A 25,086-nucleotide genomic window follows, 5' to 3' on the forward strand; every position below is an offset into this window, starting at 1 on the left:
AAGTGGTGATTCTAACTGACCTAAAGCAGGGAATTTGTACTGGGATTGAATGTCAAGAATTGTGAAAAACTGAGTTTAAATGTATTTGGCTAAGGTGTACGTAAACTTCAGAATTCAACTATATATACTGATATATATACTATATGCTATATGCTGAATACTTTCGCAAGGCACTATATATATATATATATATATATATATATATATATATATATATATATATATATATATATACTACTGATATATATACTATATGCTATATGCTGAATACTTTCGCAAGGCACTGTATATATATATATATATATATATATATATATATATATATATATATATATATATATATATATACAGTGCCTTGCGAAAGTATTCAGCCTCCTTGAACTTTGTGACCTTTTGCCACATTTCAGGCTTCAAACATAAAGATATAAAACTGTATTTTTTTGTGAAGAATCAACAACAAGTGGGACACAATCATGAAGTGGAACGACATTTATTGGATATTTCAAACTTTTTTTAACAAATCAAAAACTGAAAAATTGGGCGTGCAAAATTATTCAGCCCCTTTACTTTCAGTGCAGCAAACTCTCTCCAGAAGTTCGGTGAGGATCTCTGAATGATCCAATGTTGACCTAAATGACTAATAATGATAAATACAATCCACCTGTGTGTAATCAAGTCTCCGTATAAATGCACCTGCACTGTGATAGTCTCAGAGGTCCGTTAAAAGCGCAGAGAGCATCATGAAGAACAAGGAACACACCAGACAGGTCCGAGATACTGTTGTGAAGAAGTTTAAAGCCGGATTTGGATACAAAAATATTTCCCAAGCTTTAAACATCCCAAGGAGCACTGTGCAAGCGATAATATTGAAATGGAAGGAGTATCAGACCACTGCAAATCTACCAAGACCTGGCCGTCCCTCTAAACTTTCAGCTCATACAAGGAGAAGACTGATCAGAGATGCAGCCAAGAGGCCCATGATCACTCTGGATGAACTGCAGAGATCTACAGCTGAGGTGGGAGACTCTGTCCATAGGACAACAATCAGTCGTATATTGCACAAATCTGGCCTTTATGGAAGAGTGGCAAGAAGAAAGCCATTTCTTAAAGATATCCATAAAAAGTGTTGTTTAAAGTTTGCCACAAGCCACCTGGGAGACACACCAAACATGTGGAAGAAGGTGCTCTGGTCAGATTAAACCAAAATTTAACTTTTTGGCAACAATGCAAAACGTTATGTTTGGCGTAAAAGCAACACAGCTGAACACATCATCCCCACTGTCAAACATGGTGGTGGCAGCATCATGGTTTGGGCCTGCTTTTCTTCAGCAGGGACAGGGAAGATGGTTAAAATTGATGGGAAGATGGATGGAGACAAATACAGGACCATTCTGGAAGAAAACCTGATGGAGTCTGCAAAAGACCTGAGACTGGGACGGAGATTTGTCTTCCAACAAGACAATGATCCAAAACATAAAGCAAAATCTACAATGGAATGGTTCAAAAATAAACATATCCAGGTGTTAGAATGGCCAAGTCAAAGTCCAGACCTGAATCCAATCGAGAATCTGTGGAAAGAACTGAAAACTGCTGTTCACAAATGCTCTCCATCCAACCTCACTGAGCTCGAGCTGTTTTGCAAGGAGGAATGGGAAAAAATTTCAGTCTCTCGATGTGCAAAACTGATAGAGACATACCCCAAGCGACTTACAGCTGTAATCGCAGCAAAAGGTGGCGCTACAAAGTATTAACTTAAGGGGGCTGAATAATTTTGCACGCCCAATTTTTCAGTTTTTGATTTGTTAAAAAAGTTTGAAATATCCAATAAATGTCGTTCCACTTCATGATTGTGTCCCACTTGTTGTTGATTCTTCACAAAAAAATATAGTTTTATATCTTTATGTTTGAAGCCTGTGTATATATATATATATATATATATATATAAAACATTTTTACCCCTGTTTTCTCCCCAATTTTGTCGTATCCAATTGGTAGTTACAGTCTTGTCTCATCGCTGCAACTCCCGTACGGACTCAGGAGAGGCAAAGGTCGAGAGACGTGGGTCCTCTGAAACACAACCCAACCAAGCCCGCACTGCTACTTGACACAATGCCCACCTAACCTGGAAGCCAGCCGCACCAATGTGTCAGAGGAAACACCGTACACCTGGCGACCGTGTCAGCGTGCACAGCGCCCGGCCCGCCACAGTAGTCACTAGTGTGCGATGGGACAGGGACATCCCTGCCGGCCAAACCCTCCCCTAACCCGGACGATGCTGGGCCAATTGTGCGCCGTCCCATGGGTCTATCGGTTGCGGCCGGCAGAGCCTGGACTCGAAACCCAGAATCTCTAGTGGCACAGCTAGCACTGTGATGCAGTGCCTTAGACCACTGCGCCACTCGGGAGGCTTTAGTGTAATATTCTGTGGTGCAGATGAAGATGAATGAGAGCAGAGGCAATAGTTCTGGTGGGGCGTTCTCCTCTGAGCTGTCACACACACACAAGCACGCATACCCTCGCACACATTGTACTTTCCACCCATCTCTCTCCCTCCCTCCCATCGTCCCTCTGCCTTTCTCTCAGTAGACTGCCTGAACAGATGTAGGATCTGAATTTGATTGCCCTGTTGCAGGAAATGTCAAACGTGTCGTGTAGTTGTACCTGAAGTTTGACGTTTCCACTTTGAAATTTCAGACTTAATTTCCCTTCAGAAAAAAAAGATCAAACCCTACAAAACAAAATTATAATCCACATAATAATGAATATTTCCTCTTGCCGTAGGATTAAATTCCCTGCCGTAGGATCTTCATTTGATCCGGATTTCTACACCTGTAAATGTAGGGAGATCTCCTCTCCCTCAATTCCCTCTCCTCCATTCCTCTCTATTCCCACCAGGCGTGTCTGTGTGATTAGATCAGAGGCACTAAGTGCTGCTCGTGCAACTTTGAACAAAGTCAGCGGGGCTAGCAGAGGACAAGTACTGTCTGTCTGATCTGGTTCATCGCCATGTGGTGATGATGAAAGTCAAGCCAGAGCAGCTTTTCTAGATATCCTCCTATTGGGTTTATTGGTCTTAATGTGATTTCTGGAAGTATACTTGTACATATGGAATATGGTTGTAGGGTTTCTGACTGCAACTACAAAAACAAATGGGATTCTAGACCCTTTGAAAGGTAGGATGATGGGAAAGGGTTTATTGGCTTAATGTGATGTGGTTGTACATTTTCTGGGATTACTTTAGCTAATGTCATTCTAGAGATGATTAAAGACAGGATGGGGATTTGCTCTTTGAAATGGTCATGGTTATGTAGGGTAATAGTTTTTCTGGAACTACTGTAATACGTGTCATTTTCAATTGTAGTTTAAGGAAGGGCGGGGGATTTTCTGGTCCTATGAATCTGCCCTGATAAGTATCCCTTCCATTTTGTGTCTCAATTTATCAAGGTATTTAAACAGGGATTGCAATCATGTGATCGTGCAATCATTTATGGTGCATCGTCTCCTGTGTGTGCCTGCATACGTCCGTGCGCGCGAGTATGCGTATGTGTGTCAGATAGACAGGCATGCTGTCACGGCCGTCAAAAGAAGTGGACCAAGGTGCAGCGTGGTGAGCGTACATTTTCCTTTTATTGACATAAAATGTCGCCAACAAAACAAAGGCACGGCCCTGAAGCTTAACAAGGCTCTAGTGCCACTAACAAAGATAACTACCCACACTGGAGGAGGGGGAAAAGGGCTACCTAAGTATGATTTCCAATCAGAGACAACGATAGACAGCTGTCCCTGATTGAGAACCATACCCGGCCAAAATATAGAAATAAAGAAACATAGAAAACAAGACATAGAATGCCCACCCAAATCACACCCTGACCAAACCAAAAAAAGGCTCTCTCAGGTCAGGGCGTGACACATGCCCATGCGCCGCACAGCATGCGTGTCCGTGCGTGCCTGTCCGTGCATGTCATTTTCCTGGTAGTTTGGCCACTGAGCCTCCATGCAAATGTTGTAGAAAAGCTCTCCTCCTCCTGACCTTGTCCTGCCTACAGCTAATTTCCATGTGGTGGTTGAGGGGGAATTGACTGTGATTAAGTCTAATCTAGCTAGACCTTGCAAATGTTACCAGCGTACGAACGCCCAAGAGTTAAGCTGGAGGGGAAGCATATGCTTGACAATGAGCTGTGTGAAGTAGAGCAACAACAACAACAAACATTCACACGGAATAAATTCTCCCCCCAAAATGTCTAACTCTCTAAAGGTAAGGGAAAAAAAAGATCAAAATGCATGATTACATCCAATTATTTTTCTATTTAACCTTTATACTATAAGGTTTAGTCCCACTGGGATTAGATATCATTTGCAAGAGAATCCTGCAGATATTCCTCGAGAAAACAAAACCCCCTCCCATCACCCCAGTGTTTCTGCTGATAGTTGGCCTGCCTCTATATGAGTGATGTGATTACAGGGCCGCTGGGCGGCCTTACGTGACCTTGGTGCCTCAGAGAGTCTCAGATGGCTGGCCTGTTGTGTGTAGGGGTTAAAGGCTACAGGTCACAGTCTTAAGGGGTGACATCATCCGTCACACTGCCTAGTCCTCTCCTCGGGGCGTGTCTGGCTTGACGGTGGTCCCTGTGGAAACAAGTGTGTGTGTGTGTGTGTGCGTGCGCCTTGCGTGTCACACCAGGTGGTGGCGGTGGCAGCTGTGTGTTCCGTTCCACGCCACGGGCCACTTATCACCTAACCCTGGGGACACACACACACACCATGCAACCTACACATACACACACTCACACCATACAATGCCGGTTGTTCTCACGGCCTGTTCTCACTGCTCATTGCTGTAGTCCCAATTTTCAGCTAAATGAGTTCAATATAGGTAACGGGTCCTTCATCTCGTGGTGATGTTGGTTATACTGCTCTTCCAGCTCCTGTTCTTCGGGTCTTTAAGGTTTTCCATGGCATTCTGTGTGAGTGCGGTAACAATTTACCTTGACTATATATCCGCGACGCATCTATTCATTACACACCTATAAGCATTTCATGACCGTATCATCCCAGGTCCAAACCACATTATTAAAGGGTAATGAAATATATCCATAGCATGTCTATAACGCATTCATGTCATGCTATGCAAGAGCTCAGCTTTAGGTGTCTTAATAGATGCATCATTACAATGACATAGTGTTATCCTTATGGCTGTTCTTCAATGTGCTTCTGCCGTACCGGTGTTAGTGAATATGCCAATAGGCCAAGCCACGCTACCTTGAGTGCTGTTGTTTCATTTGGCTGTTGTTATGGGGGTGTAAAGGACAGTGTTATTTATGGTTTCGGTGTCTGGTTGGTAGGTTTTAGTGTTGTTCCTTCTCTCCCACTGTTGTGCTGTCTGTCCGGCTGATGTTAGTACTAACGCTGTGAGATACGGTGAAGCCGATGTCAGCTATTCTCCCTGGCCTACTCTGACAGACACTCTGTCTACTGAGTCTACCTTTAGCTCCTCCTCCCAGCCCTCCTTCTTCTACCTCTCTCCTCCCAGCCCTCCCTCTTCTACCTCTCTCCTCTCAACCCTCCCTCTTCTCCTCCTCTCCTCTCTCCCTCTTCTCCTTCCGTCCTCCCAGCCCTCCCTCTTCTACCTCTCTCCTCCCAGCCCTCCCTCTTCTACCTCTCTCCTCTCAACCCTCCCTCTTCTCCTCCTCTCCTCCCTCCCTCTTCTCCTTCCGTCCTCTCAGCCCTCCCTCTTCTACCTCTCTCCTCTCAACCCTCCCTCTTCTCCTCCTCTCCTCGCAACCCTCCCTCTTCTCCTCCTCTCCTCCTTCGCTCTTCTCCTTCTGTCCTCTCCTCCCTCGCTCTTCTCCTTCTGTCCTCTCCTCCCTCACTCTTCTCCTTCTGTCCTCTCCTCCCTCGCTCTTCTCCTCTGTCCTCTCCTCCCTAGCTCTTCTCCTCTATCCTCTCCTCCCTCGTTCTTCTCCTCCCATAGCCTTTTCTCTCCTCTCGTGGGTCCTCCAATCTCTTCATGTTCTCTCACTCTGAGAGACAGAGGGATTGGACAGAGACACACAGGGATCAACCCCCCCGCCCCCCCCAACCCTGTGTGTCAGCATACAATGGGCGTGTGTGTGTCTTTTTTTAAAGAACGGAATAAAGAACAGAATTGAAGGTCATAGTTACCATCTGAACCAGACAAACAACTAGGTTGTTTGCTCCGACCCGGGGAGGAAGAGAGGGGGAGGTATGGAGAGGCAGAAAGAGAGTAGAGGGTGGATGAGATGAGAGAGAGGGATGGATATGAGAGAGAGAGAGAAAGAGAGAGAAGGTCACTGGTAATGGGTTTTCTGCTTAATTTCATAATGTCATGATTGCTCCTATTTACCCAGGCTAATGTTGACAAAGGCCCAGGCATTAGGATGAGGCCTGTTTTGTTCAGTGTGCCACCCACCTCGGTCCTGGCCTATCTGTAGGTCTCATTACGGCTTGTTATTGGCTACTGGATGGGTTGGATGTTCTGTATGCCACCACCTCTCTGTACTGTACCTCCTGGCCTATGACTGTACATATTAATGGCCTGTCTCCACCGCTCGTTATGGGTTTCCGTATGGCCTCCACAGTACATAATGCATCTCTACACCTTATTATGGGCCATACTATCTCTGTTGTATGGCGCTTTACATATTCCCTATTTAATACTGTGTATGTCCTGTACTAGTCTACTTGGCTCGTTGTATTTATCCCATTCGTTGTGCAGGTCATGTAGATTAGTTTCCCGGTACGATCAGCCATCATGTGATCAGCCGTTTAGTCTGGATGTGCTTGCTGGTTTCATGTTTTGCAGAGTGTGTGCGCGCACCTGCGCGTGTGAGTGTGTGTGTGTGTGTGTGCGCGCGTGTGTGTGTTGTGCCTCATCTCCATGGCAGCTAGGGTGTGTCAGTCTGCAATTAGGGAGCGTGTCCTACGGCAGCGTGTACATCCCAAATGGCACCCTATTTCCTACACAGGGGTGCTACCCTTAACCCGGGCCCGTGGGGCGCTAGTCAAAAAAAAGTGCACTATTTAGGGGATATGGTGCCATTTGCGACGCAGGCAGAGTGTCTCTCTGATGATGACACTAACGAGACCCACCGGCTGGAAATGGCTGGTTTGTTCCATGCCTTGACAGCTTTTCATTTTGCCTCCACATCCCATGCATTTTAATCACAGTATTTCCATGCATGTTTATTAAGCTCTTCCCCAGTTTTTATAAGCACAACAATTTGTCTGTGTCCCCCCCCCCCCCCCCCCCCCATACACACACACACAGTCCTTCTTAGTGACTGAATCTGTTTCCGGATCTACGTTATAGCAACCTCGGCGATCACTGACGATCTTATTCTAACCGCCTCATCCTTCCGACTACCGCCAAAATGTCATCTTTTGGCCTGTCGCGTGATCAACTCTCCCTCTAGAGCCCAGACCGGTCATCTTACTAATACATTCCAGTCCATTTGAGCCAAAGTGCACGACTAACAGGGCTACCAGAGATCAGAGGATGCCGGTGTCCATCTATAGGACTCTCCAGTATCTGACCAGAGGACCGTCTGACCTGGTGACTGGCTGACTGACATGTTGATAGCTGATCTGCTGATACGCACCAGGCCTACACAGAGACACGTCTCGGGATTAAGATGCACGATATTACATGGAGTCACGCGACACACTGTAACACATACATCGAGTGTACAAAACATCCACGACACCGACTGGCCAGGTGAATACAGGGGAAAGCTATGATCCCTTATTGATGTCACAGGGGGATAGTTTAAAGATGGATTTTGGAGCCTTGAGACATGGATTGTGTATGTGTGCCATTCAGAGGGGGAATGGACAAGACAAAATATGTAAGTGCCTTTGAACCTGGTATGGTAGCAGGTGCCAGGCTCACCTGTTTGAAGTGTCAACAACTGCAATGCTGCTGGGATTTTCTGTGTGTATCAAGAATGGTCCACCATCTAGCAGACAACTTGACACAACTGTGGGAAGTCAACATGGGCCAGCATCCCTGTGGAACGCTTTCGACACCTTGTAGAGTCCATGCCGCAACGATTTAATACCATTTTTAAAAAATGTATTTGACCTTTATTTAACCAGGTAGGCTAGTTGAGAACAAAGGGGGAGTGTGACTCAATATTTAGGAAGGTGCTCTTGATGTTTTGTCCACTCAGTGTACACTGGTGAAGAGAGACACGCGAAGACATGAAGACACAGAGAGACATGATACACTTGCTAATACATAAATATGCATGGAGGGAACATGACCGACACCCAAGTCTTTTATGCAATCTGATGACTTTTGAAACATGATTTATTTAGGATTTTTCTTTATTTTTATTTAAACATTTCTTGGTTGTTTGATTAATTTGACTCCTTTCAAGATGTTTTTTTCTTTTTATTATTTATTTCTATTTTCTTTCTTCCCTTGTTCCTTTCCTTTCCTTCTTCTCTCCCATCAGGCCGTGCTCAACATGTATCCCCTCTCCTCCTCCTCCTCTCCTCGTCCACCCTGTCCCCATGTACAGCCCCACTCTCCTCTACCCTTCTCCTTTCCTCTCTCCTCCACCCTCCTTTCATCCTCCTCTCCTCCTCCCCCTCTCCTCGTCCACCCCGTCCCCATGTACAGCCCCACTCTCCTCCACCCTCCTTTCATCCTCCTCTCCTCTCCTCCTCTGAAGCCCACTGTTCTCTTAATGAGTCCACTCTTTCACTTTAATTATTCATCCCTTCTTTTATTCTCTCCATTCCTCTGCTCCCCTTATATTGTCTTGAGGGGGGGGGGGGGACATCAATAAGTAAACAAACCAGCCGGCAGTAGCTCCCCCTGTTCTGCAGTAAAGACAGACAGTATATAGACTATAGGATGGAGGGTGAGAGACACCGAGAGAGAGAACGAAATAAAAAGTCTGGGAGCGAGTTGGGGAGAGGTAAAATAGACTGAAAGAGTGTGTGTGTATGTGTGTGTCTGAGACTTTGTCTGCTTGCATTTACATGTGACTATGAGTGATAACTGCTAACCGGGAGGGAGCACGTTGGTTGTCCGTACGTGTGTATGAATAACTGAATTTCTATGTGTAGTCAGGAGGGGGGGGTGATGCTGTTGCTATGTGGAGACAGACCCCGTTGTCATGACAACATGGAAGGAGTGGGTGGAGTGGGCTGAAGTGGGTCCCACCTGACAACCTTTATTTTCTCCAGCTTTTTTGTCACTCCTGTATTAGCCCTTAACCCTGACAAGCCGGTGGAGGGGGTGGGGGGGGGGGTACAGGCTTTTAGAGGGGAGAGAGGGATTGGGAAAATGAGAGGGGGGAGGGAGATAGTTAGAGGAGAGAGAGTGTGTATATAATCACACTGTATGACATCCAACAGCAGGAATTGGAATGCCAACTGAATGTGTGTTGAGCTTCTAACCGTGTTATTTATCTACACAACTGTTGGTCGCTCTATAGGTAGATAAGCTTCTCTATGTGTCGTTTAGAGTGTGTTCTTTTTTTTTTGTGACCTTTCATTTACGTTTAACTGTCACCCCTGCAGTTTCTTCAGCCATGTGTTATATATTGCCCTTTAAATGCAGAGGAAAGCACAGGCATATTAAAGAGATTTTGGAGTCGGTCCTTCATGTCGTAAAGAAACCCCCTTTCCAATAAAGTTGGATGATATTGAAGGAATCCGTTTTGTCCAAGGCAATTTGGTCAGAGGAGTGTATTGGAGAGATGGAGAGATGGAAGGGTCAGAGCAGAGTTGAATGTAGACAGAGGATGGAGAGATGGGTGGATGGGTGAGAATTGTATTGTGAAAGCAAAGGGGGGGGGGGGTGAAAATAAAAAGCTTTCAAGCCTGGTGTCGTGTATCTGGAGGGTTGATAGTGGTAGAAGAGGAAGAGGAGAGGAAGGTTGATAAAAAAAGGTGACAAGGAAATCGGCACTCCTCTCTCTTTGACGGGCTCTACTACAGTGCTCGACCCGAAGAACAGATCGGGTCTGTCCCAAATGGCACCCTATTCCTGAGCACATATTGCACTACTTTTGACCGGAGCCACATGGGCCTTGGCCAAAAGTAGTGCACTGTTAAAGGGTATCGGGTGCCATTTGGGTCCACAATCCTCATACAAAAACCTTGGAGTAGATCTGATCCATTTAATGTTATCTTTATTTAGTGCCACACACACACACACACACACACACACACACACACACACCACAGGAGGTTGGTGGCACCTTAATTGGGGAGGACAGGCTCGTGGTAAAGGCTGGAGTGGAATACGGGGAATAGAATCAAATACATCGGACGCATGGTTTCCGTGGTTTCCATGTGTTTTGATGCCATTCCATTCGCTCCATTCCGGCCATTATTATGAGCCGTCCTCTCCTCAGCAGCCTCCTGTGACACACACACACACACACACACAGTAAGACATGACAGAGGAGTAGTAACCATCATTTCTGCCATGCCACAGAAGGAGTAGAAACGGGTAGAGAGGTGATACAAGTATTATTTCACCAGGCGGAGAGCTCTGAGAGTAGCCTCACTGCAACCGTCTCATGTATTAAACATGACCCTGCCGGAGAGAGGGGGACAGAGGGGGACAGAGGGAGAGAGAGGGAGAGAGAGGGAGAGAAACAGATAGGAGAGTGGCAAGTACAGTACAGGCGATCGGTCTAGCACTAAACCAAATATATGGTGAATATGAACTATTTATGTGGATGAATTTGGGGCAAATGTATCCCTGCCAGAGAGAGAGAGCGGGAGGCAGGTACAGTGCAGGTCCGGGTCTGGGGACCAAACCAAATACATGGAGAACCGAACGCCGCTGGTAATTATGAATTATGAATTTGGGTGAATTTGGGGCAAATTGACGCGACAGGAAGGAGAAGGTGATAAATAATTTACTCTACAGGGGGTCCCTGAATTACTGTTGCCCCCATCCCATGTGGTCCCGTGCCCCCCCTCCTCTCCTCCTTCTCTCCTCTCTTCCTTTACCCAATCCACAACATTATTCCGTGTCCGTAACCCACCTCTCCTATTTTGTCCTGTCGATTGACCCCCCTAATCGCTCCGTCTCTCTTTGCTCTCACTGCCTGGTGAGTGAAACCTGTTCACTGTCCGTCTTTCTCTCCATCGTCTAATCCTCTCACTCCATTTCTCTCTGATTCTAAATCCCTTCTTCACACTTTGTACCTTCTCTCTGTCTCTTTCGCTCTCTTGATTTTTCCAGACAGACAGACCCTGAGGCAAGGAGGGGTAAAGGGGGGCAGGTATTCATTTATTTCATCCCCTCTTTCGTTCCCCCTCCTCCCTTCCTCCCCCCCTACACATCTTCACACAGCTTGAGGTGTTAAATATTTAAAGAGAAGCCATGACAGGACACAGGACCTGCGAACACACACACATATACACACACACACACACAGACACACACAGACACACACCCCAAATGTGTAGACACAGGGGCACACACATCACATACACAAAAGTGGAATACTATAACAAAGCACAGTCAGGTACGGGAATCAGCTGTATTAAGGGCGTTCACATTTTTTGGAAGTTAAGAATGAGTTTATTCATGATATCTGGCACTGTATTACCACAGCAACAGCTTTCGGGTGTAACAAATAAACCAGGGAATAACTTTTGCATGAATAGATTCATATTGTGGAGCTAACACAAATGTTATCCTAACTATTAAACACTCAGTGATGTTTTTTTTTGGGGGGGGGGGGGGGGGGGGGGCTGAGCTGTTGTATTGTAGACTATGTGTTATTGCTGTAATACACAGAATGGACTCAAATGGCTCCATCCTGTGTTCCCCTCCCGCCCTGCAGGTTGAAGTTTATTGGCATGAATCTTGCCCTGGAGGCAGAACTGAGCAATTTCAACTAGACGGGCCAGCTGCTATATCGTAAAAATTCATGAAAACAAAAATGTCCCTTTTGGTCTTAATTTTACGGTTATGGTCAGGCATGAGGGTTAGTAGTTTGGTTAAGGTTAGGGTTAGGTTTCAAATCTGACTTTGTGGCTGTGCCAGCTAGTGGCCACTCTGCAGAGCTGCCTCCAGGGCAAGATTGATGGCAATAAATGCCAATCTGCCCCTCCCTCCCTCTTTTCTCCCTCCTCTATCCATCCTGTCTTTGATAAGAGGCGGTTGAACGTGCTTCAGTCCTGTCAATACTGCTTCAATACCCAGAGAGCCCATTGACAGGCTGGCAGGGCCAACAGGCTTCCACTGATTGTAGCTGCCAGCTACTTACTAATGTTAATCACAGGCTTTTACAGCAGAGAGGCGCCATTTCAGATATAATGTATGACAGAGTGAACACACAGACAAGAGCTTGATGCAGTCGGAGACAGGGCTACAATTAAACAGGCGTACAATACAATAATAATATATTGTATCAAATAGCACGTATAGGCCAATACATTGCCACTTGTTTTGGCATGCATTATGTGTTGCTTTTTTTTGTGGGAGGGCAGGCCATAAATGCCTTAGATATTTTGCAGATAGCAACTATTTTGAACAAGGATTCCAATGACTGTGATGTGTTGTTGTCTTTGCCTACCTTAGTTGAATGACTGTGATGTGGTTGTCTTTGCCTACCTTAGTTGAATGACTGTGATGTGGTTGTCTTTGCCTACCTTAGTTGAATGTGCTGGCTGTAAGTCACTCTTTAGCGTCTGCTAAATGACCTAAATGTAGATATCACATAGCCTTTACATTCTCTCTTGCTCTGGCATTTTGATTTTGTGTTGTCGTCCCCTCCCGTCTAGCAAAATGCCTCAATGCGCAACGTCAATTATGTATCAGGCTAGCAAGTCACACTAAATTGATTTATGTTGATCTGGATTGTTGCCTCATTATTTGATTCACAGCTAGCTTGTGGCCAGTTTGCCTCTAGAAGACTGTTGCTGCGCCACTCCCTCACATAGTACATCTTCATCGTCTGGTTTGTCTGTCCGTCTCGCCGTCTCTCCGTCTGTCCGTCCGCCCGTCTGCCTCTCTCTCGCTCTGTCTCTCTCTCTCTCTCTCTCTCTCTCTCTCTCTCTCTCTGTCTCTTTCTTTCTCTCTGTCTCTCTTTCTGTATTTCTGTCTCTCTCTTTCTCTGTGTCTCTCTTCCCCTCTCTGTCTCTCTCTCTGTCTCTCTCTCTGTCTCTCTCTGTCTCTCTCTTTCTCTCTGTCTCTCTCTCTCTCTGTGTCTCTCTCTCTGTCTCTCTCTGTCTCTCTCTCTCTCTCTCTCTGTCTCCTGAAAGACTATCACAGCATGACGTCTCCTTTCAGAGATTGAATGACAGTTGGATCGATGATGACACCATTGGACGTGTCTGTAGACTCCTATGGCGTTAATAGTTCTTCATACAGCCCTTACATGGAACGCGAGCCGACTGTGGTTGCTCTATTGTCTATTGTGGTCCTGTGTGGCTCAGTCGGTACAACATGGTGCTTTTCCCCGCCAGGGTTGTGGGATCGATTCCCGGTACCACCCAAACGTAAAATGTATGCACGCGTGACTGCAAGTCGTTTTGTATAAAAGCATCGGCTGAATGGCACAATGAGAACAATATTGTCCCCGCTGACCATCAAGCCTTATATCATGACACCTCCCTTCAACTGTAGATTAAATGAAGTTGGATGACACCCGACCCGATAACAGATTTCCGAACAGCCCTTACACGGCTAAGGTTACCCAGACCTCCCAGCTGTCGTCTCTATTGGGCCTGCTGACCTCTGCCCTGAGCCAACGAGGCAGGTAACAGGGCTGAGATTGGATCAGCTGCAGCTGCAGAAAGTCGGACTGAGAGACACTGGGATTGACAGAGGTGGTGAAATCAGCCGTCTGTCTGTTGACTCAGAATCAATCACCCCTGTGATAAGGGAAGTGACCGTACAGCCTAGACAGGGTGTGTGTGTGTGTGTGTGTGTGTGTGTGTGTGTGTGTGTGTGTGTGTGTGTGTGTGTGTGTGTGTGTGTGTGTGTGTGTGTGTGCTCGCTAGTGAGAGAGAGACAAAGAGAAGGAGAGTGCTTCTGTGTGGAATCGCAGGGTGTTTGGGTGGAGTTCCCAGTGTTCAGTCTCATTACTTGGGAAGATGACACGCCTCCCTTATTTCTCTCCTGTCCTCCCCTCTGCCCCCCTCCAATTGCCCACCTAACCCATTATAGTGTTCCCCTTTACTGCCTTTATGTACTCACTACTGTTAGGGCCCTGCCTTCTGACTGGGACCCACTGGAGCATGCCTCTTTATCTGTGTTGTCAGCCGTGTGTGTGTGTGTGTGTGTGTGTGTGTGTGTGTGTGTGTGTGTGTGTGTGTGTGTCTTTCTCGGTTTAGAGATGTGTGTGTGTGTGTTAGGGTTTACTTGGCAATGAAGTGCCCTGGCTCAGCCGCGTGCAGTTCGTCGGTGGCATTCATCGTTGGGCGCTCCACTCAGCACCCTCTCAGCGACACCTTATCACGTTAACTGTGTGTCTCTGAGGCTGTGTGTCTGTACTAATACCCACAGCAGTTCCAGCTCTGCTCTGTTCCATTCATCCTGTGCTAATGGAATTTGTTAAAGGCCAGCCCAGACTAGCCCGTCTGGTAATTGGGCCCCCGAACCCCCCTATGAGAGGCACTCTGATCAGCCAGTACTAATATCACACAGCCTGACAGAGGAGGTGTGTGTGTGTGTGTGTGTGTGTGTGTGTGTGTGTGCATGACAGCAGAGAGAGTTCACACATTGATTGGGAGACCTGGTGTGTGATTTTGTGGAGGGGGGGGGGGGGGGGGGGGGGTTACCGTCACAGCTGTCACCTTCCATCACACCCCCTTCCTTCACCCCCTCTTTTACCACCCTATAATCTTCCCCTTCTCCTCTCCCTCATGAACAGGGTTGCCCTCTCTCCTCTCCTCTCTTCCTCTCTCTTCCTCTCTCTTCCTCTCCCGCTTCTCTTTACCACTCTACAACCTTCCCTCTCTCCTCTCCTCTTTCTCCTCTCTTCCTCTCCCCCTTCTCTTTACCACTCTACAACCTTCCCTCTCTCTCATTCTCTACTCTCTTCTCCTCCTCTCTTCCTTCGATTCCTCTCTCTCTAGCCTCTCTTCCTCCCACCCTTCAACCTCTGCACTCCCCACTCTCCTCTCTCTCTAGCCTCTATTCCTCCCCCTCTCTGTACCACCCTCCAACCTCCCCAAGGTCACCCATCTATCTAGTTTGGCGTTGCCAGTTAACAGTGGTGTGTAGAGCCAATACTCTCACACTCACACACACACACACACACACACACACACACACACACACACACACACACACACACACACACACACACACACACACACACACACACACACACACACACACACACTGCACCCCTCCCCACCACACACACACACACTGCACCCCTCCCCACCACACACACCTTCCATCACTCCCTCCCCAAACAGACCCCTCCATTCCTCCCATCCCCGGTTGTCCCTCCTCTCCTCCACCCACTCTGTCATTCCCTAGCCGTTGTAGGACTGATAGGTGAAGTGACTCTCTAATGGACCATTTACCCCTGGCTCATTGGGTGTGTTTTAAACTGGCTCATTGGGTGTGTTTCACTTCTATTGGTTGTTCTCTTATTTTAAACGCAGTCTTTCTCAGTTGATTTAGATGTGTTCTCTCAGAGTTTGGTGTTGGAATCGCTAAAATGCTTTTCACTCCTCCTACCACCTTTTCCAGATATTGTTGAGTCCATTCTTTCTCGGTTATTTTCTTAGTGCTTGGAATCCCCGGAAATGTTTTACCTAGTCGTTTTCGTTCTTTTGCCAGATATTGTTGAATGGTGTCCGTTGAGAATGGTGCTTATTGTAACGACTGGAACGGAATCAAACACATGGTTTCTGTGTGTTGGATTGATACCGTTCCAATAACACCACTGTTACAATGAGCCCGTCGTCTGCGTCAATGTGACTGACTGACCAGCAGCCATTGCCGGAGAAGATAAAATAGAATACTGATCACTATTCCTTCGCATCCCTTGTTTCTCTTCCTTCCCCCACCATCTTCCCCCTCTCCTCTCTCCTCTCCCTCGTGCAGGGCTGCCCTCTCTCTTTCTCTCTTCCCCCCTGTCTCCTCTCTTCCTTCACTTCCTCTCGCCCCCTCTCTCTGTACCACCCTCCAACCTTCCCCACATCTCCCCAAGGTCGCCCATCACTCTAGTTTGGCTTTGCCAGCTAACAGTGGGGTGTAGGTGCCAAAACTCACACACACACACACATACACACACACTGTTGTGTGTAGAGCCAAAACTCATCTTCAATATTGGCAGCTGCTCTTATCACCATTGATTTTGCCTGGCTTGGTAACAAGGCCAATGTCTCCCTATAATTCTCTAGCTTTTGCTTCCTGTCTCTCAGTGCCTTTCCGTTGTCATGATGTACTGTTGTACTGTAGCAAATAACAATCCAACCATCTATTGTACTTCCAATTGAGCCTGGTTCAACAATCAGTCAGTGGACTGTGGTGCCAGTGGAAAGTAGGCCACGCTTAGTGGCTCCGTGTGGGCCTACTGGGCTGAGGAGGGTACAGATGGAGAGACTGTGTGGCCTCCTTGCCTCCACAACATGACTGATGATCACATCTTTAGCAGCTACTTATCACCATCACAATCAGGGAGGGCAGTCTCGAGTCTTTCAATAGAGCTCAACCACTCAATCTAAATCGTTGTCAATTAGCCATGTCGTTCTGTTCTTTTTTCTGTTTCCTGTGTGTACCACACACTTGCGGCCGCACAGCTACAGACGAGGCCTAGGCACTTGAGTTCTTCACATTTTTGAAGGAGATCTCCCGAACGTTGTCTACTTGCGGATGCCTTTTCGGGTCGCTAACCGTCTTCTGTCTATTGTCTGATGCGGTGCTTCATCTATCTACCTCTGTTGTCTCTGCTCCATATGGTCTCTTGGACTGTCTGTTAGTTCGCCCTCGTAGTTGGACTCCATCTGTTTCTCTGGCTGACCACTGTCCCTTATGGAAGAACCAATGGAATTTTTCTTCTTCTTTACTGCTAGTTCTCTTTATAGAAATTAATATGTTTGGTCTCGCTCATCTATTTATTTATTGTGTGTGTGTGTGTGTGTGTGTGTGTGTGTGTATGTGTGTGTGTGTGTGTGTGTTAGCTCTCTGCCTGGCTCTCTCTAGTCTTTGACCACATGGTGCAGGGTAATTTGTCTCTCATTCTGTCACATGCCCCTCCCTCTCCTCTCCTCCCTCCCTGCTCCCCCCTTCTTCTTTTATCTTTCAGACGAAGACAGCAGGAGGGCGTGGACCTGAGCGAGAGAGAGAGCGAGAGAGAGAGAGAGAGAGAGAGAGAGAGAGAGAGAGAGAGAGAGAGAGAGAGAGAAAAGAGAGAGAGGCTGAAAGCAAAAGGAAACCAGGTAGAAGAAAAGGAAGAGTGGGCGTGACAACAGAGAGAGAGAGAGACAGAGAGATAGAGAGAGGCTGATACACACGCTCGCTCGGCAGGAGTGTGTCCAGATTGCCCTCTGTGTGCGTTTTGTGTGTGTTGAGCAGGTGGGACTTTGATGGGACAGTGAGCAATGCCTCGCACGCAGCGACAGCAGGTTGGCAGTAGGGGGCGACGCACCCCTCTCCCCCTCCTCCTTCTCCCTCTCTTCTCCCTCCTCCTATCCCACACTCCTCAGCTCAGCCAAGCAGCTATACACATACCTCCCAACTGTGAGTACACCGCCTTAACTTAATTCACACGTCAATGTACTTGTACAGTCACTGCTCATAACAATGTCAAGTAATGACTGAGATGTCGTCACACTCATCAGTATTGCAGGTAGAAATGTAGTGTACAGAGCGGCACAGCAAGTTCTTTCCATGGCATTTCTATCTGCATCTTTATCAATGTGGTTATGAGGTTTTGGGCGTTCAGTCTGTGGTTATATTGTATGCATACTTTGTCTATTTACTTTGGAATTGATTACCTCAACTCATTTATTAGTCATTCTATTCATCTGGTTTCCTTAGTGCAAATCAAATTATGGATTGGAGGGCCAGGGTAATTCAGCAGGGAATTGAGTTATACAACAGAAAAAGAAGGCGCAAATGCACACACACGCACACACACACACACACACACACACACAAACAAACACAGAAGGCAGGCGATGGGTCAGAGTTGTCTCCTCCCCTCCCACTCAACGCAATATCCGAGCATTAAAAAACAGCTGAGTTTGTGGGACTGCAGGGAAATTGATTCAGAGTGTCCTACAGCTTTGCTTTAATAGCAGACTTTGAGGAAGAATTGTGGCTGCATCCTAAATGGCACCGTATTCCCTTTATGGCGCACTTCTTTTGACTAGAACCCTATGGGCCCCGGTTCAAACGAGTGCACTATATAGTGCCATTTGAGACAGAGGGAGTTAGACAAAGAATTGTGCTTGTTGCTGCGGCTGCTAATGTTGTTCTGTTATTCATCTAAGTCATGGATCAATGACTCGCTCAGACCTTCACCCACTCTAACACACGTATCACTCCTATACACGCACGCAGGCATGCACACACGTGCGCACACACACAGTTTGACAGTGATGAAAAGCATTAAAGCTCCCCCTGAGAATTAAGGTGTCAGTAAGAGAGAAGGGTTACGAGGAGGAGGAAGAGGAAGAGGAGTGTAGGATGGAGAGGGGGAGGAGGAGAGGCTGGTTGAATAGTAACAGTGGGATGAAGTGGAAAAGGAGGGGGAGGAAGAGGAGGAGGAAGAGGGGGGGGGGTCAGATTGCGGGGATTGTAAAGGTCAAGGTGTCTCCTGTTGAATTAATGAGCCTCTCTAATGTCAGTGAGAGTCACTGATACGGTCACCACAATCAATACACCATCAACATCTGAATTCATCGGCCAAACAACAACAAAAACATTGACCGAACATTGCACTCGACTAGCTTTGCGCTCGCCTAGCTTTATAGCCCATGGGTGGTAACTGTTGTTTAATCATCAATTATCCCATTTTGAAATGGGGAATTTGCCGAGCAAGTGAGGGCACGTGCTGATGTGCACTGTGCGGTAGCTAAGTCCAGACACTCTGTCTGTCTGTCTTTTCCCTCTCTCTGTCATTTCCTGCCAGACTGTGTTGACTATCTAACAGACTTTCTCCTTTTCTCTCTCCCTCGCTCTCTTGCTGCTCTGCCGCTCTGGACTAACAGACCAAATAAATGAATGTAAGTGTTTCACTTCCTTCTGCTTGATGTGTGGTATTTCTGTTTGTAGACGTGCAGCAACAGCCCTACAGTAAACACTTTCACCATGAGAAAGATGATCACGACTCCTGCAAACACAGCGCCCAATAGAAACCCTCGGCACTGCACCTTTAATGAATCTAGCGTTACTGTGGCTTCTTCACTTCAGTGAGTCTACATGTGCCGTAGTCTTGTTTGCTCCCTCCCGGAGGAGGGTGATACCTACGGGAATTAAGAGGAGATGGAGGAAAAGAGGCACGCCTGTCTCTAAAATGGGGCTAGTGTTGTCAGATCAAAGAAAGGGGGGCTTAAAAGAGAGCATAAAAGAGAGGAGGGGAAAATAAACAAGTGTGTAAGGGAGAGGGAAACGATAGACAAGTGGAACCACTAAAACAAGTGTAACCACTAAAACAAGTGGAACCACCAAAACAAGTGGAACCACTAAAACAAGTGTAAACAAGTGTAACCACTAAAACAAGTGTAAACAAGTGTAACCACTAAAACAAGTGTAACCACTAAAACAAGTGTAAACACTAAAACATGTGTAAACAAGTGGAACCACTAAAACAAGTGGAACCACCAAAACAAGTGTAAACAAGTGTAACCACTAAAACAAGTGTAACCACTAAAACAAGTGTAAACAAGTATAACCACTAAAACAAGTGGAACCACCAAAACAAGTGTAAACAAGTGTAACCACTAAAACAAGTGTAACCACTAAAACAAGTGTAAACAAGTGTAACCACTAAAACAAGTGTAACCACCAAAACAAGTGTAACCACTAAAACAAGTGTAACCACTAAAACAAGTGTAAACAAGTGTAACCACTAAAACAAGTGGAACCACCAAAACAAGTGTAACCACTAAAACAAGTGGAACCACCAAAACAAGTGTAAACAAGTGTAACCACTAAAACAAGTGGAACCACCAAAACAAGTGTAAACAAGTGTAACAACTAAAACAAGTGTAACCACTAAAACAAGTGTAAACAAGTGGAACCACTAAAACAAGTGTAAGCACCAAAACAAGTGTAAACAAGTGGAACCGCCAAAACAAGTGTAAACAAGTGTAACCACTAAAACAAGTGGAACCACCAAAACAAGTGTAAACAAGTGTAACCACTAAAACAAGTGGGACCACCAAAACAAGTGTAAACAAGTGTAACCACTAAAACAAGTGTAAACAAGTGTAACCACTAAAACAAGTGGAACCACCAAAACAAGTGTAAACAAGTGTAACCACTAAAACAAGTGGGACCACCAAAACAAGTGTAAACAAGTGTAACCACAAAAACAAGTGTAAACAAGTGTAACCACTAAAACAAGTGGAACCACCAAAACAAGTGTAAACAAGTGGAACCACTAAAACAAGTGTAACCACTAAAACAAGTGTAAACAAGTGGAACCACTAAAACAAGTGGAACCACCAAAACAAGTGTAAACAAGTGTAACCACTAAAACAAGTGGAACCACTAAAACAAGTGGAACCACCAAAACAAGTGTAAACAAGTGTAACCACTAAAACAAGTGTAACCACTAAAACAAGTGTAAACAAGTGTAACCACTAAAACAAGTGTAACCACTAAAACATGTGGAACCAAGTGTAACCACTAAAACAAGTGTAACCACTAAAACAAGTGTAACCACTAAAACAAGTGTAAACACTAAAACAAGTGCAACCACTAAAACAAGTGTAAACACTAAAACAAGTGCAACCACTAAAACAAGTGTTACCAAGTTTAACCACTAAAACAAGTGTAAACACTAAAACAAGTGTAACCACTAAAACAAGTGTAAACAAGTGTAACCACTAAAACAAGTGTAAACACTAAAACAAGTGTAAACACTAAAACAAGTGTAAACACTAAAACAAGTGCAACCACTAAAACAAGTGTTACCAAGTTTAACCACTAAAACAAGTGTAAACACTAAAACAAGTGTAACCACTAAAACAAGTGTAAACAAGTGTAACCACTAAAACAAGTGTAAACACTAAAACAAGTGTAAACACTAAAACAAGTGTAACCAAGTGTAACCACTAAAACAAGTGTAAACACTAAAACAAGTGTAACCAAGTGTAACCACTAAAACAAGTGTAACCACTAAAACAAGTGTAACCACTAAAACAAGTGTACCCGCTAAAACAAGTGGAATCGCTAAAACAAGTGCAACCACTAAAACAAGTGTAAACACTAAAACAAGTGTAAACACTAAAACAAGTGTAAACACTAAAACAAGTGTAACCACTAAAACAAGTGCAAGCACTAAAACAAGTGTAACCACTAAAACAAGTGTAACCACTAAAACAAGTGTAAACACTAAAACAAGTGTAACCACTAAAACAAGTGTAACCACTAAAACAAGTGTAACCACTAAAACAAGTGTAATCGCTAAAACAAGTGCAACCACTAAAACAAGTGTAAACACTAAAACAAGTGTAAACACTAAAACAAGTGTAACCACTAAAACAAGTGTAAACACTAAAACAAGTGTAAACACTAAAACAAGTGCAACCACTAAAACAAGTGGAAACACTAAAACAAGTGGAAACACTAAAACAAGTGTAATCGCTAAAACAAGTGCAACCACTAAAACAAGTGTAAACACTAAAACAAGTGTAAACACTAAAACAAGTGTAACCACTAAAACAAGTGTAAACAAGTGGAACCACTAAAACAAGTGGAACCACCAAAACAAGTGTAAACAAGTGGAACCACCAAAACAAGTGTAAACAAGTGTAACCACTAAAACAAGTGTAACCACTAAAACAAGTGTAACCACCAAAACAAGTGTAAACAAGTGTAACCACTAAAACAAGTGTAACCACTAAAACAAGTGTAAACAAGTGGAACCACTAAAACAAGTGGAACCACCAAAACAAGTGTAAACAAGTGGAACCACCAAAACAAGTGTAAACAAGTGTAACCACTAAAACAAGTGTAACCACTAAAACAAGTGTAACCACCAAAACAAGTGTAAACAAGTGTAACCACTAAAACAAGTGTAACCACTAAAACAAGTGTAAACAAGTGTAACCACTAAAACAAGTGTAACCACTAAAACATGTGGAACCAAGTGTAACCACTAAAACAAGTGTAACCACTAAAACAAGTGTAACCACTAAAACAAGTGTAAACACTAAAACAAGTGCAACCACTAAAACAAGTGTTACCAAGTTTAACCACTAAAACAAGTGTAACCACTAAAACAAGTGTAAACACTAAAACAAGTGTAAACACTAAAACAAGTGTAACCAAGTTTAACCACTAAAACAAGTGTAACCACTAAAACAAGTGTAACCACTAAAACAAGTGTAACCACTAAAACAAGTGGAACCACTAAAACAAGTGTAACCAAGTTTAACCAATAAAACAAGTGTAACCACTAAAACAAGTGTAAACACTAAAACAAGTGCAACCACTAAAACAAGTGTAAACACTAAAACAAGTGCAACCACTAAAACAAGTGTTAGCAAGTTTAACCACTAAAACAAGTGTAAACACTAAAACAAGTGTAACCACTAAAACAAGTGTAAACAAGTGTAACCACTAAAACAAGTGTAACCACTAAAACAAGTGTAACCACTAAAACAAGTGTAAACACTAAAACAAGTGTAACCAAGTTTAACCACTAAAACAAGTGTAACCACTAAAACAAGTGTAAACAAGTGTAACCACTAAAACAAGTGTAAACACTAAAACAAGTGTAAACACTAAAACAAGTGCAACCACGAAAACAAGTGTAATCAAGTTTAACCACTAAAACAAGTGTAACCACTAAAACAAGTGTAACCACTAAAACAAGTGTATACACTAAAACAAGTGTAACCACTAAAACAAGTGTAAACACTAAAACAAGTGTAAACACTAAAACAAGTGTAACCAAGTGTAACCACTAAAACAAGTGTAAACACTAAAACAAGTGTAACCAAGTGTAACCACTAAAACAAGTGTAACCACTAAAACAAGTTTAACCACTAAAACAAGTGTAACCGCTAAAACAAGTGTAATCGCTAAAACAAGTGTAATCGCTAAAACAAGTGCAACCACTAAAACAAGTGTAAACACTAAAACAAGTGTAAACACTAAAACAAGTGTAACCACTAAAACAAGTGTAAACACTAAAACAAGTGTAAACACTAAAACAAGTGTAAACACTAAAACAAGTGTAACCACTAAAACAAGTGTAATCTCTAAAACAAGTGCAACCACTAAAACAAGTGCAACCACTAAAACAAGTGGAAACACTAAAACAAGTGTAAACACTAAAACAAGTGTAAACAAGTGTAACCACTAAAACAAGTGTAACCACCAAAACAAGTGTAAACAAGTGTAACCACTAAAACAAGTGTAACCACTAAAACAAGTGTAAACAAGTGTAACCACTAAAACAAGTGTAACCACTAAAACATGTGGAACCAAGTGTAACCACTAAAACAAGTGTAACCACTAAAACAAGTGTAACCACTAAAACAAGTGTAAACACTAAAACAAGTGCAACCACTAAAACAAGTGTTACCAAGTTTAACCACTAAAACAAGTGTAACCACTAAAACAAGTGTAAACACTAAAACAAGTGTAAACACTAAAACAAGTGTAACCAAGTTTAACCACTAAAACAAGTGTAACCACTAAAACAAGTGTAACCACTAAAACAAGTGTAACCACTAAAACAAGTGGAACCACTAAAACAAGTGTAACCAAGTTTAACCAATAAAACAAGTGTAACCACTAAAACAAGTGTAAACACTAAAACAAGTGCAACCACTAAAACAAGTGTAAACACTAAAACAAGTGCAACCACTAAAACAAGTGTTAGCAAGTTTAACCACTAAAACAAGTGTAAACACTAAAACAAGTGTAACCACTAAAACAAGTGTAAACAAGTGTAACCACTAAAACAAGTGTAACCACTAAAACAAGTGTAAACACTAAAACAAGTGTAACCAAGTTTAACCACTAAAACAAGTGTAACCACTAAAACAAGTGTAAACAAGTGTAACCACTAAAACAAGTGTAAACACTAAAACAAGTGTAAACACTAAAACAAGTGCAACCACGAAAACAAGTGTCATCAAGTTTAACCACTAAAACAAGTGTAACCACTAAAACAAGTGTAACCACTAAAACAAGTGTATACACTAAAACAAGTGTAACCACTAAAACAAGTGTAAACACTAAAACAAGTGTAAACACTAAAACAAGTGTAACCAAGTGTAACCACTAAAACAAGTGTAAACACTAAAACAAGTGTAACCAAGTGTAACCACTAAAACAAGTGTAACCACTAAAACAAGTGTAACCACTAAAACAAGTGTAACCGCTAAAACAAGTGTAATCGCTAAAACAAGTGTAATCGCTAAAACAAGTGCAACCACTAAAACAAGTGTAAACACTAAAACAAGTGTAAACACTAAAACAAGTGTAACCACTAAAACAAGTGTAAACACTAAAACAAGTGTAAACACTAAAACAAGTGTAAACACTAAAACAAGTGTAACCACTAAAACAAGTGTAATCTCTAAAACAAGTGCAACCACTAAAACAAGTGCAACCACTAAAACAAGTGCAACCACTAAAACAAGTGTAAACACTAAAACAAGTGTAAACACTAAAACAAGTGTAAACACTAAAACAAGTGTAAACACTAAAACAAGTGGAACCACTAAAACAAGTGTAACCACTAAAACAAGTGTAACCACTAAAACAAGTGTAAACACTAAAACAAGTGTAACCACTAAAACAAGTGTAACCACTAAAACAAGTGGAACCACTAAAACAAGTGTAACCACTAAAACAAGTGTAACCACTAAAACAAGTGGAACCACTAAAACAAGTGTAACCACTAAAACAAGTGGAACCACTAAAACAAGTGT

General features: G+C 43.9%; 1 protein-coding gene across 5 annotated transcripts in view; it reads left to right on the top strand.

The window, feature by feature from the left end:
• LOC110491054 (neural cell adhesion molecule L1) overlaps positions 1-25,086 on the top strand; it is an 83,363-nt gene that overhangs the window by 20,755 nt on the left and 37,522 nt on the right. For all 5 annotated transcript variants that reach the window (XR_016487268.1, XM_090202762.1, XM_090202765.1 and 2 more), the window contains exon 2: positions 17,271-17,704. Coding sequence is in view for 4 of the 5 variants with exons in the window: in XM_090202762.1 (XP_090058888.1) it covers positions 17,566-17,704 (139 nt within the window). In the remaining variant the exon portion in view is untranslated. The remainder of the gene's footprint in view (positions 1-17,270; positions 17,705-25,086) is intronic.

This window comes from Oncorhynchus mykiss, chromosome 16, assembly GCF_057628025.1.
Source record: "Oncorhynchus mykiss isolate SJ-2025 chromosome 16, ASM5762802v1, whole genome shotgun sequence".
Taxonomy (NCBI): domain Eukaryota; kingdom Metazoa; phylum Chordata; class Actinopteri; order Salmoniformes; family Salmonidae; genus Oncorhynchus; species Oncorhynchus mykiss.